Here is a 14,793-nt window from a genome sequence, read left to right on the forward strand (position 1 = left end):
GGATAAAAATATATCGCATTTTGTATTGGTGCGCATTTTAAAAATTTCGTGTTTCCGTTACGGGACACGGCTTTCGCGGACACACAGACAGACAGACGACGGCTATTATTAAACAGATTGTTTGAAATCGTTACACCGTCATTGATGATGCTCTCCAGCTTATTAGATGCTGAAAAACAGTGTGTAATAAACAGACCACACGAAAGGTTAAATACAGACTTTACCACTATATAGACAACCTGTCTACGGATTCATACTTTTTTATGATAAATATGCTACTATTTTGTTGTTATCTTCTCAAAATAACAACATCTTTTAATATTTTTAGTATTCTTTTTCACGGTACAATAAGTTAAGGTTATATATTACATATCAGTAAAATTGAAATTATTTTGACAAGTAAACGAAGACAACACAAATAGTGATTACTAGCTTTAAAAAGGTAATTTAAAAAGATTCAAAGTTGTTGTTGTTTTTTACTAACTTTATGTTGAATAATCTTGTTTGTTTTTGTGCAAAACTTAGAAAAATGTAGTTCAAAAAAGGAAAGTTTGATTTCATAGCAAGGTAAGTGCTTATATCAAATAAATTATGGATACCAAATACACATAGAAAGCTTTCCTGTCACCTTCAGATATAATTAGAAGTCCAATGTGAAAATTAGGGTGATTTTAGATGTTGTTTTTCTTCTCAGTGATCATAATCTTCTTTAAGCGCTATTACCAGTACTTTTGTGAAAGCCTCTGAGACCCAATTCATATCGGCCCGTCGTCAAGAGCACCTAGCCAATTAGAATGGCCAAAAACCCGTATTACCCACTTATGAAATCCAGACGGTTAACAATAATACAATGTAAACAGTTTTGACTATCTACACCAAGAAATATTACTCCAGGTCAAAAGTGGGGGTAGTATATCTCGGAAAAGATGGATAAAACAGTTTATATTGTCTTTATTAACTGATAGCTATAGCTTTTGTTTGGGTTTGTAAAAACAGAATCTCTAAAGATTTACTTATGACAAGGTCGTAAAAATCAGGCTTTGATAAAGAAAGAAAACGTTTGGTTTTTAATTTTATTGCATTAATTTTTCACATACAAAGAAAAAACAACATCCGCATATCTATATATGGATTTTTTTTATACGTTTTTTGGACTAAAATTTATTCTTCGTCAGAAGTCTATTACACAAATTTGATGCTTTTTTGCTTGTTATCAGGGGCGGCGCCACAATTTTCAAAATGTGTGTGTGTGTGTGTGTTTAAGGGGGGGGGAGGGGTGGGCTTAGCCATAGATGGAGATTTTGAGATTTTAGTGACAATCAACGAGCGAGCGAAGCGAGATGCTGATACAGCGAGGCTCTGGGGTGTGGTGTAAGCCCCCCCCCCCCTGGTGGGGTCTGGAATCCAAAGCATTTTTAGAGTCCTAAAACATGTAGATCGCATTATTTAGTGAAATAGCCTGCAGGTTCTCTGGTTGGATAACATCAATTATCATGCAGTGATAGAAACACTTATTGACAGAAAATAAAATATTATTACTTAGCAAAAAAGTGGGGGGACTGAAGCCCCCTGGCCCCCTAGTGGCGCCGCCCCTGGTCATTGATTAACTATGTTGCGATAAATGTCGAGATTAAAGACGCAGTGAATTTAAAGTTATATACATTCCTTGATGTTTTTCTGGCGGACTTATGCGAGGTTGTGGATTACTGTAAGTAGATATTTGAGTCTGTATTTAGCTGGCTATGTTACCAATCCTCTGCTGAAGTTGCTATGATGTTAAACGTTTTACGGTGCTGTATAAAGCCCGTAATGTGAAGTCTTTTTAGCCAATCAGCGCAGCGAATTTCACGTATAAACCAGTTGAAAATGGCTATCAGTTTATAACGTCAAAAGAGACTTGCCAAAAAAAGCCTATCACATTTGACCTTACTGAGTTTATCAATGGAATTTTTCTGGCTTCCCAGACTTTTTCCAAAGGTACCGTTATATAGAAGAACAGAATATGTATGTGCATTTTCTCTTATACTGACAGTGAAATAAAAACTACAAAAATTTACAAATCATACCACTCTGATAAAAAGTCCTATTTTAACCACTAAACACAACCCTGGAGGTCAAAGTTATTATGTCAAACCGCAAACTAAATTAAACTTTTGTATAACAACTATTAGCATGTCCGGTGGTTGTTGTGAGAAGATTGATAAAATTTAGAGTTAGTTAAAATTGGAACTTTCCAAGCAAAAAAAATTCGTTTATTATGGCACAAAAAAATGTTGTCCTTGAATAAAAACAATTCGTCTACTTGCTAACTATAAAATATATCAACAGCCACTTATATATAATATACATGTGTTATAATACAGTTCCTTTCAGGAATTTTCTCCGCATCATACCCTGATTATGATGATTATTGAGAAAAATATAAAAATTATTTTTGAAAATGTTTAGTAATTATATGTTAATGTTTGTTTATTTAAATTCTGGTTTTCTAACAAATCGATTGTAATTTTTCTCACAATGTTTTACTGAATTCTAGACACTACAACCCAGGTTGGTGACATCCAAAATGGCGGAGTTCACGATGGTCGGACAAAAAATTATGGCCAGTCATTGTATTGTTCCTGATTGGAAATTAAGCGTTATTTAAAAGCTATTAAACCTTATAAGGAAACAAATAAACCTTATTTGGATATATGATTTGAAACAGCTGGTTGATATTGGTGTTTTAGTCTGCGACCAGCTTTGTATCCAATGCTTCGTATATCCAAACTGTTAAAAGCAATTTCATTCTTTTCCAAATCAATCACCGTCTCTTTTTCTTCCTCCTGTTTTTGTTTAGGCGGCGCCCGGACATATCTTGTGTTGAATGTTAAAGGCGTCATATTATTACCTTCATTACTGGAAAACACATCCGGAACAACAATTTTACCGATACCATATTTGGTATTGTTTTTTAACGAATGTTTTGTGTTGTGGGAGTTTGGTAACAGGGGTGCTTTAATTTTAGGCGCCGAGCCATTTCGAGTTGCAGAATTTGGATTGGCTGAGTGGTTGTATTCATTGTTTATATTCTTAGTCTGACTAGTTAGCCATTCATCATTCGTTATGAAATCAACATCTATGCTATCGTCATCTTCATCAAAATGATTGCTACCATTTATCGAGATGACGTCATCATAACTCCATGACGTCACGTTAATGTTTTTGCGTCGCGTAATGTCTTCGTCGCTTCTTGGTGAAGCAAAAAGTTGCGTGGATAAAGTCTCGTTTGAATCACGTTTTTGTAGTTTTCTTTTAGAGCTTGGTGAGAATAACATCCTTAACTTACTTCCTATCTTGGATGGTGTGCTTGGTCTGGACAATTCTTGTTTGTTGCTTGAAGAGCTAACCTTTCTTGATTTTTTTGGAGTACTTGGTCTGGGAGATATGCTTGGAGTGGTACTTGAGGTCGAGAAAATAACACTATCGTTGGGTAAGAAGCTAGATGGAATGTTTATCTTGCCAACGTTGGTATGTGTGTAAGTCTGGTCAGCCCATTTTTCGTTTGGCGTTTTAGGCAAATATTCTGGTATGGCATTTGTACCCTCCAACGTGTAATCTTTCACTTCAACATCCATTGCTTCAAGTTGCTCACCATTAAGTTCGTTACTGACGACATTTTGTTCAACAGGTGCAACTTCTATGTGGTTCTTGATTTGTTTTGCTTTTTGCTTCCTTGGTGACTGCCTTTTGTTATGTAAATTTGACGTTTTAAAGTCCTTGATATTTGACGTGTCCAAGGTCACGGACATGTGGTTTCTTTGTGTTTGCTGGGATTGAGGACTTTGGTATTTTGTTCTGTCAGAAAACTTATGGACTTGATATTCACTTGGTTTTATCACTCTCTCTTGGTTATGTTCTGGTAAATAATAATGTGTTATTGCATTGTTCTTATTATCGTTGACTTGAGTTGCAGGTACCTCTTTCCTTGTATAGAACGTTCTTGTGTCTTCTTCTTTTTGTGGCTGTTGCTGCTGCTGCTGTCTTCTGTTTGATACATCAACATTCACATTGGCCTCATTAAATGAATTGCTCCTCTTCATTTCTTCATAACTACCATTAAAATGTCTGCTTTTTACTGATTGAGTGTTTATCGGCGATTGTTTTGGGACCTGTTCCAGTGTCTCATGATCTGAAAATATTTGAACAGGATTTGCAGGAGTACGTGACAGTACTATTGTTTCCACTGATGCAACATCCTTAGTTACCTGCTGATTGGATGTCGAGGCGTTCTGTTTTGCTATGATTGGCTCCTTTGATTTAAATTCATTTCTGCCATTTTTGTCGTCATGAAATGATGGTAAATCCTTGTTTGTTGGGTTAGCTACCTTGTGTGGGTAGGTCCTGACACCTTCCAATTCCGACTCTGTCAAACTTAGTCGATGCGCGTGTGATGCTCCAATCCGATTTGAAGGGTTATCGCTTCCAATTGAAGTAGATAAACCATATTCTGTGTTCACACTCTCCAAACTCAATCTGCGCTGATTTGACTCTAAATTGGTTGTTGGTAATTCAGAAACGGACGGCTTATTCTCCACATCTGCATCAAGTGAAGTAAAGGAAAAGGATTTCATTTTTGGACGTATCATTCTGTATGATTTTTCTTCTCGTTTTAGACTATCTAAGCCAGTCTTGTCTTTAAGATGCGATTTTAGCATTGCCATCACTTCAGATTTATTGATCGGGCGCTGGTCGGTATAAATCTCTGGCGACTGTGCCTGACTATCCGCTGACATATTATTTAAAGTGCTAAAGGGATCATCTCCTAAAGTTATGTGCCGGGTAGGCGAGGGTTGTAACGGAAACATTTCAAATAAATTTTCTGTATCCGGTGCTTGGTCCCACGAGTTAGATTCATTAGATTCTCCTAAGAGAGATTGATTTCGGAATGCATAATCTGAACCCTGAGTTCCCTTATCGTAATTTGTCAAATTAAAACTTTCCATTTCCATCCGATCATCTGGACGAGGAGATCTACTTTTTATTGTGCTTCTGAGCTCGTTTAAAAGTGTTTCTTTTTTCTCAACATGGATGGAGTCTCCTTTAATCAGTGACAAATGACGTTGTCCATAGCGTGATGAAGGTGTCTCTGATTGTTCTATAGAAGAGCTCCTTCCTTGATGGTAAGAAGCATCAGCTTGTTTAGAATGAGCACGGAATGACTCTTCATCCACATTGTCGTAAGTATTTGATGAAGTGTAGTTATAATTTTGGGTATTTAAACCATTTGGTAACGATTTTGTTCGTTCAGCTAATAACGGATCAGGAAACTTATATTGAGTTGTAGCCTGGTGAGGATTTTTTGAGCGTTCCAGTGTCTTTGCTTTGGCTTTCAATATATTCTCTAGTTTATTATGTATACCGTTTCGTTTTTCATTTTCTTCCTCACGACTACTTCTTCTTTGGGTTTCTCTTTCATCTTCTTCGTTTAGTAATTCATGTAAGTTTGATAACGATCGTGTAATTTTAGCGTAGCCGTTATTATCACCGCTATCTTGACTGGTAAAGTTAACTTGATCTGTCAAAGATATGATAAGATCATTGTTGGATCTATTTGTGGTTGGTGTCTCGCTAGCACTGCTGTGATTGGTACGATTACTACCACTACCGTAGCCATCATCATACGCACTATAATCCATCGAGCTGATTTTCTTAATATTATGCTCAAATATAGGATCAGTTTCAATTGAATTCATATCAGCTAAAACTTTGTTGTTTTTGATTAAAATCTTTTTCTGTAATGTTTCTTTCTCGTGTTTTTGCTTCTTTATGTTGTTGCCATATAGTTGTGTTGTATGAATAAGCCTATTTTCGTTCATATTTAATTTTTTTATTTTCGTTTCAATTGGAGATGAAACAGCTAACTGGTGATTGTATTCAAGCCATGAATTCGTTCGATTTTCTCTTTCATTGGCCAAACCATTTTCACAATTTTGACTCATATTAAAATACTCCGACTGCGATTTTTTTTGAAAGTGCTTTGGGTGTTTATTCTTTAATTTAAATTCTTTTTCACTACGGACATCAAACGATAATATATCATCTACCTCAGAGTTAGAAATATTTATAACTCTCTCCGAATGTTCTTCTACAATATCTTTCTCATTAAATATTAAAGCATCATAGCTCGAGTTAGTTAAAATTTGATGACTTTTTCCTTCCAATGGATCCCAAGGTAAAACCTCCATTTTGTCATTCTCAATTGATTCATCTTGAATAGGATTTTTGTTGAAATTATTATTTTCAATCTTTGTATTCATCCAATCATCAATAACCATGATATCACCTTTGTCAACGTTCGTTTGATTTTTGGGAAATCTTTCAGAACCATACTGACCTAAGAACTGATCTTCCCTTTGTTGTTCTTTGCTTATATTCGACATGCTTCGAATATCAAAACTATTTTTAGACAAATATGCTTTGGCTGCAGCGCTTTTTGGGATCCAGCCCTCACTTTTACGTCTTCTTGGCTCATTCTGAAACTCTTCTACGGAGTGGTGTTTTGGCATCCATGCCGTACGCTCTCCTCCGTTCTGAGATTCATTAAAAGTTAAACCAGCAAGGGATTTCGCATTCAGGTTAGCTGGGCGTGTCTCGTCATTCCTATGTCTTGAATTAAATGTATTTACTTCTTCGTGACTTTTATTGCTGATAGTGTCAAGCAGAAGTGTCTCTTGTGAAGAATTGATTCTCTGTTCATCCCAATATAAACCTATGTGGTTAACGAACAAGTGTTCGCTGACGTCATCTTGCATCGGCTCCGTGCTATACTTGATTTGGTTTTCTGTTTCGTTGCCAAGTCGTTCTATGTGTTCAGTACTTCTAGCGCGAGTGAACAAATTTTGCAAATTATTTTCGTCTGCGATAATTTTTTTATTTGGATTTTCAGGACTAACCGTGATGATGTCTTCTTTTGGAGAAGTTACAGATGAGTTGCGCATTGCGTTGCGAAAGGAAAATGTTAAGTTGCCCAATCTTTTTTCACCCATTATCTAAGTAAAAAGAGGAATAAGAATTGTAATTGATTTTAAAGAAAGGTTTTTATTAAGAAGATTATACAAATATAACATTTCGATCAAGATGCGAGAAGAATAGAATTCTTCTCGTTACATTTTAACACAATCCTTAAAAAAATCGGGAAATTGGCCTATCAAAATTTTTGAAATTTCAATTTTATCTAAAATGTTTTCTAAAATTAAATTTTAGAACTCATGATTTTTATGGAAATAAAACTTTCACCAATTTTAAAAACTTTAACATTCTTCGTTTTTTGATTTTGTTGGTTTTTTTTCAGAAGAAAAATTACTAGAAAAATAATTGTTTAAAGACAAAATATGACCGACACGGTGTACACTTCTGCTGAAAAAACATTTTTGGCATAAGATTTTAACCGCGGGAGAGGAAATTTAAATCCAGTGATATGCACAGTAACACGGATTCTAACCTTTTTATGAAAAATTCATGAAAATAAAAATATTACAGTTCTTCACAAAGCAACTGCATTATTTACATACAAAATTCTTTTCATAAAGGCGGAACTTAAAATCATCATTTTGATGAACAACCTAACAACTGAGGGATAACGAAGGAAAGTGAGATTAAAAATTTATTGAGTATTTCAGAATCAATTTCGTTACCATAAAGAATAACCAATTTTTTTCTCACTCCCATGTAATCAAAGCCATAGCTAAGCTGCCATGTTTTCTATGGTTACCTTGTGGTTAGTGTAGCTAGGTCTTTTAAAAAAGTGTTGCTGTTTAAAAAAAACAAATTTGAAGAGACTTGAGGTCACTGATAAGTAGTAAATCAAGCTCGAAAATAAATGTTCTAAAATAATGGATTGAAACTCCTTAAGGGGGGGGGGGGGGGGGGTTCACGAAGCGAATTGAACGGCAAATTCGACGGCGAATTGAACTATAAAATAAATTAGGCGCTAAATTTATTGCTTACATTAGTTATATTCTTGTACTTGAGACGTGATTAACGATCCTCATTCCCATGCCCAGTGTTGTTCTCGTCTTACCTGAAGCCGTCATATCAAGGAAAAAGAGCAAAGACTCTACCGCAGCTCAGTTAACTCACAGAAATGAAGAGCAAGTCGGCGTTTCCCTCACCTTTTTTAATAAACATATCACTTTTGAATAAAGAAATATTTTATATTATTATTCAGATGTGAAATGTTGTCGGGGTTAATTTATGGGCCGCTGTTAAAGTCTAATTTTTTTAAAAAAAATACAAATTCATTGTCTAATATTTATCTACCTTTGTGGATTTTCTAGAACCAAATTTATAAATAAATTTAAAAGTGGCTAACTAGCGACATGTTTTTCCAACAAAATGTATTTTCTGACTATCTGATTAGCTTGCTACTTATGTATGGCATGCCGTTAATTTAACATTAAGTAAAGTTCTGCAAAATTATAACTTATTGATCTATTCATACATGGCGAGTTAGTCAGCTATACCATTATTTCTTTTAAATATACGAAGAGTGTGTCTGTCTCATCTACATATATAACGTTTTTTAATCAGCGTTTACGACTAAGGAAATGAATATAAAATTTTTTTGTAGATCAGGGGCACTTGGCTGAAATCAGCAAAATGTTTGAACCTTTATATTTCCTTAACCTTCTTTAAAAGCACATGATCCTCATGATCATCAAATTCAAATGACGGTTCTTTTTCATTGATATTCTGCCTAAGTGGATTTTTAACGGCCTGTATCGACTAGTCTTATGTAATAATACGAAATGTGTGTGACAGGAATAGTGTATGCGTTCATTTTGAAGTTGCCCAAAAAGTATGTCCTATTTGTAAAATGCCTAAACGTTACGGCACGCATTTAGACTAACGTCAAATTATTAAATAAGAATAGTAAAGCCATTGCATTGCGTTTTCAAGTTTAAGGCTTCAATAACTGCGTTCGTAACTAGGGGCCTCCTGAGACCAAAATAGGATCAATTTCCTAAACCTCAACCCGCCTGTTTCAAAAAAAGGGGAAAACGTTACCATAAAAATATCTCTGTAACTGTTTGTTAAAAAGGCATGATCCCATACACTTTCTTCATCAGCGTATTAAGCTCTATACAATGATTGCTAAAAATTTTTTTTGTACATTGGTGTGAAAATTTTTTAAAACTTATACACCTCTTCAACAGCTGATCAATACCGCGCGATCCTATACATTATTTTTATCAGCGTTTCAAGCTCCACACAATTCAGATTTCCTTTTTGCATAATTCAACCAATAATCATAAACAATTTCTCAGAGCAAACCCGAATTAAAATAACTCAATGAGCACAAAGGCAGAGTGACCACATCTTACTTCCTAAATGGTAGCAGATTAAATTATGTTTGCTCCGGTGAGTGAAAATGCTTTCACTGACAATGATCATGAGGACCACAGAAAATTCGTTTTTTGAGTGGCTTTATGTCTGTCTGTCTCCTGGCTACAGAAAAGACGGCACAAACATCCTCGCAGTAAATCAACACTTTACAGATCAGTCAGACATTTAACAAAACACCGGCTAACTTTCATCGTTTTGTATGTTGCATTGCCATAGAAATTTGGTACCAACTGCGTGGTTACCAACTGATAGACAATATCTCAGACAACCTCGATCCCAGGACATGTTGTCTCTTTTTGCATATCGGACGGCGAGACAAGCATGGCCCTGGTGGAGGCTGGTCAAAAATCTTTAATTTTCGCAGATTTTTAATTAATGCACTCGTGTCTTGTTTATCCAGAATTTTTTACTTCCTAGTCCTTGGTAAGCGAGATTCAATTTAATTATCACGGTCTGGATTTTATCGTTATCCTTAAAAATGGAACTTTTTAGTGAAGACTGCACTGTGAAGACTAAGTAGTTGTGGAGGTGGCTCTAAAGTACATATTGTTGTTTTAAAGCAAGTACATGGTTTTTAATATTGCCTGAAAACAACGCAAATCATATATTTTGTCGCTTTGTTAAAGGCAGTTTTGCCTATGTATTTGGAAAATTATCAATGTTTTATTTACTTGCTGATCTCTTCCCAGTTAAAAATAAAAAGAATATTGTTTTGGCCATCACTTCTAAGCTTCCTTTGTAAATGATCGTTGTTGTTTTTTCCGCTGCTGTATTAAACTTGGAACATGGGAAAGTTGAATCAGATGAGAGCTTGCTTGGAAGTAGTGATTCAGTGGAAGGAAAGCAAAGGAAAAGTTAAGATTTTATTTGACCATCCAGAATCCTCTTTATCTATTCCAGTTAACTCCGTTAACGTTAAGTTGAAAATAGAGGTGATGCGTTCGGGAACTTCATAGAGAATTGCAGCTCATCCGCGTGTTCTCCCCGGAGAATGGTAGCTACAGAAATCGTTAATAACACTTAGATAGATAGCATATTTTACATGGACACACCTATTACATTGGATACATGCTCAACAAAACTTGGACTCTAAATAATGAATTTGATGCATCATACAAAAAAAAATGCATTTATATAATGGTAAAACTTGTTCTTATTTCTCCCAGGTTGCAGCTATTCGAAATCTACGTATTTCCAATCCTTCCAATATTGACGTATATATACAAACATGGTAAAGCTGCACCTCACAAGAACACAGTTGTCCAAAATGAGATCATTGGAACAATGTGTATATTCTTGCGGTCAGAATGCGTTGCTCTCCGATTGGGGTACAAAGTGGACTTTTCACGGTCAAACCTTCACAGTAGCAACCTTAATTAGACAGAATTTACAATTAAAACGGCGTTTAAATGTTGGAAAATGACAAAAATTAAGCAGTGTATATCTAAAACATATTAAAGATTTGACTAAAAAAAAAAGAATTCCTTGAAAAATCCAGTATTGTATTTATGAAGGTTTTATCACAAAAACATTACGATTACGGCATTTGTACACCATTTCATAATGGCTGTGTAATGTGAATACTGGCCCGTGATTGGTTTAACCAGTATTATGACGTGAATCCGACCACAAGAATAGAGCAGATTATCACCTCCATCTACCGAAAACATCATCTAGAAGAAAACAATCATTTTGGTACGAAAGTGCTTAGATGGTGACGTTTGTTGAAACATGGTTGTTGTGAGACGCGTCCTCTCCAGCGTTACAAATCTGCTCCGCTTGGACGTTAGGTTACTTTGCAAATACAACAGTTATTTCCAGGAGTCACACAATGAATGCATTGGATAATCTTGTTTTTATAATGATGTTCCTATCAAGGTTATTATACATTTTCAGTTTTATAGTTTCAATTTTCTGTGCTGTCCATTTAGTTCTTTTTAGTTTTTCTGCAACTTTTTCAACTTTTGTCTTTGTGTCTAATTTTTGTTTTCATGCAGGCATATACACTTAAAGAGAACACATTGATAGCAATAATTTTTGTATCTCTTAGAACTTCAACTAATAATAATTGCTTTCTAGATTTTATTATTCTCCTTTTAAATATGTTGATTTTCCTTGTGTATGCCACGTTTGACAAACACATTTTGTCGTAGCTGAATTTTATTCTATTTTCAGAAACTAAATTCTCGATAAATGTGATACAAGACTGACATATAACAGTTGGAAGAGGATCCAGTTCTGTTGTCTTTAACCAACATGTTTGTCTAGTTTTATTCTCAATGTTTTTCTTTCTTCCAATATTGCTAAATACTTTTTATGAACATAAATTTGTGTTATAATATAGCTAGCTTTTATGTGTGTATAAAATATAGCTTTACGTTTTTATTTTACTTTCTTAGAAGTAACACTATCAGAATTTTTGCAACATGTAAAATCTGTGAAATTAGCATGGCAAACTGAAATGGATTTCAGTTTCAGTGTATTGTAAACCAACACACACTGACCAGTACCTTAACTTCGAATCAAACGATCAGAAATCTTGCAAAGAAAGTGTCATATCTTCATTAATGAATCGTGCCAACAGCGTAGTCAGTGACAAACAGGAGAGGAAAGAAGAAATTCGACGTGTAAGAAATGCATTAATCGCAAATGGATACAGTCATGAAGTCATCACGCAAGTAGAAAATAAAATGAAGAGAAGATGCAACGGAGACAACAAGGAAACATCAGAGGAATTTATCGCATCAGCATTCCTACCCTTCGTACCAGGTACCAGCGAGATCCTTCGCCGAGTTTTAAATCAACACAAGATCAAATGCATTCTTAACTCTAAAGACACCCTAAGAAGCACTTTGTCTAAACCAAAAGACAAAATAATCCTGGAAGAACAAAGCAATGTTGTTTACGAAATCTTGTGTAAAGATTGTGATGCAGTGTATATAGGCGAAGCAAAAAGAAAGTTTAAGCAACAAGTTTAAGAACATATGCGCGCAGTGAGAAATGGAGATGTGAAGAAAAACGAAATTGCGGACCACAACTGGAGCAGAAGTCATCAGTTTAATTGGGATGAGAAGAAAATCATTGACAGAGAATCCAGAACAACGGCCAGGAAGATTAAAGAAACCATCAACAGTGTAGAATGTAACAAACACATAAACAGCATCTCGTATCAACTTCCTGAGATTTGGTTACCAGCCCTACAGAAGAAGTAGGTACCTACATCTTGGTCCGAAAATGTTAATTACCGTAATTAACTGTAATTATCAGGTCGTTTCTGATTGGTTAATTTTTATGAATTTCGATCCTCTACAATTATATAAATACATGTTCAACATCATTTTACTTTGCCCGATGATGGGAGAAGGATCTCCCGAAACGTCGCCTACTAAACTATCATGTTCAAGAAATGATAAACTTCCCACAGTAATAGTAAATTTATCATACAGAAATAATTATCCATAAACAAGTTACCTAGACGTCTATATGGTTGGAGTGTTTGGTTGTAAAGTGTAAATTTCTTGCATCTTGTGTTATTTGGTGGTCTGTTTATTTACAGACCATTCTTCAGATAATGTGAGAATAGTACATTAATGAGAAGCTAACAAATACAATTTCGGATGGGTAGAAAAACATAAAAACCTGCTGTTCAGGAAAATTCTGGATGAGAATCATCCATGAAATTTCCAGACTATATCCTGGCCATTGAATCATACCTTGGCCTTAGGATTATGCTTTGTAAATTCAGTTCTTACGTGCAAATGTAATTTCATTTACGGTCTACATATTATTTTTATCATATATTGAAGTGGTATAATTAGGACTATTGATAGGTACGTCTCTTGGCCGCCTACTTCACACTACCAAATCAATATACACTCTGGTTTTCTAACCTCTAGCCGTTTAGAACGCGCTTTTGAAAAGTGGCAGGAAGCAAATCAACTTCTTTCCCAGGAAATTTTGTTTTAGGAAATAGACCGTAGGGTCTAGTATCACGGATAGTTTTAAACATTTCGTTAATTTTAAACTAAGCTTTTATTTTTGTCAATCCCTTTTATTATTCTTTAAGACGAATTCAACTAACAGAATTTGTTGCTCCTGAATTATGACGTCATAGGAGATTTTTTAGTCCATTGATAATACATATCAAACGAAACAAAGTCACTTTGAAACGTGTCTCATCGATAGATTCGTTGACAAAACTTTATCCCGTTTAATCTTAAACGTACAGTGTCTTACTCTGTACAAAACTTTTTAAGTAATTTAATAACATAACTTACTTTTTAAAGTTTGAAATTAAACACTCTGCCGAACATTCTTAATCATATGCGATATATCTGTATGTTTTCCTCCTTTGTTCGGAATATGGAAGCAAAATTTAATTTTTTTTCTTTAATTTTACCTCGTCAAATCTAACAAATTTATCTGCAACTTTTTATTTGACATAAATGATTTAAAGACACAGAATAATTTGCTACGACACTTTAGGATGCATTATTTATAAAATTTCTATAAAAAGTTACTGCCTTAACGTTTCAAATTTTAAATATTAAAAAAAGATGCATTGAGTAAGTTGGTGAATCATTAAATCTGCGGCGAAAGTAAAATAACGTAAAAATTCACAAACGCTAAACAGAGAAGAAAATTAGTTTTTCATTCTTTTTAAAGTGTATAGAAAAAATAACAGTTCAAAGTATAAAAATATGAGTTATTTAAAAAAAATCAATTCATGTACAGGAGACATGGCGTCACTTTGAAGTGAAGAGGTTTTTAGTTCAACAAAAAATTTTTAAATAAAAAAATTTTATTTTAAGGAAAGTATCGGCAAAAAAAAAAGATAGCTGATACAAAGATCGGCTATTGTGAAAAATTCATATAACAAATAATTTCTAACATGAACACTCATAAGACTTATACGTACATACCTCATCATATCATATCAATATTGGTACAAACTGTTTGGTACCTTCCATAGCACTGCACAAAGCCGGCGATTGCAAATTTTTTGTTGAATTCAAAAAGTCACGGTTATTTGCAAATATTAAAGTATTTCTGTGCCATTTCTATAATTTAATATGGAAAAGCCCCTAAAATATAGAAATATAAGACCATTTTAGAAGGTCTGAAATCCAAAAATTATTTGTGGTCTTTTACTTCAAAATTTTGTCGCCGGCCTACCTTTCGCCTCTGCTGCCAGTTTACCCTCTTTCAGACAATAATTTCATTGTCAAACCATAGTCATAAGTAAGAAAAGAAAAAGGCAGCGACCACCGACATTGTTTACGCAATCTACTCTTAGCTTTTATGAGACCACCCATCCATACTACGCGGGATTTAATAATGGCGGGAAATAGGAAAACATTACTTTGCTGGAGATGACCTAGATTATTTATTTGAGTTGATTGATGG

The 14,793-nt window shown here is 34.6% G+C and overlaps 1 protein-coding gene across 1 annotated transcript; it reads right to left on the reverse strand.

The window, feature by feature from the left end:
• Positions 1-2,003: 2,003 nt before the first annotated feature.
• Positions 2,004-13,819, reverse strand: LOC130630648 (uncharacterized). Its single transcript, XM_057444220.1, has 2 exons — positions 13,665-13,819; positions 2,004-7,031 (listed from the first exon to the last, which is right to left on the reverse strand). The coding sequence occupies exon 2, from the start codon at positions 7,026-7,028 to the stop codon at positions 2,682-2,684; it is 4,347 nt and encodes a 1,448-aa protein (XP_057300203.1). The 5' UTR covers positions 7,029-7,031; positions 13,665-13,819; the 3' UTR covers positions 2,004-2,681.
• Positions 13,820-14,793: the final 974 nt, after the last annotated feature.

This window comes from Hydractinia symbiolongicarpus, chromosome 2 (assembly GCF_029227915.1).
Source record: "Hydractinia symbiolongicarpus strain clone_291-10 chromosome 2, HSymV2.1, whole genome shotgun sequence".
NCBI lineage: Eukaryota > Metazoa > Cnidaria > Hydrozoa > Anthoathecata > Hydractiniidae > Hydractinia > Hydractinia symbiolongicarpus.

Coding starts and splice junctions, on each gene's coding strand:
- LOC130630648 (XM_057444220.1), bottom strand. CDS start 7,028: ATGGGTGAAAAAAGATTGGGCAACTTAACATTTTCCTTTCGCAACGCA.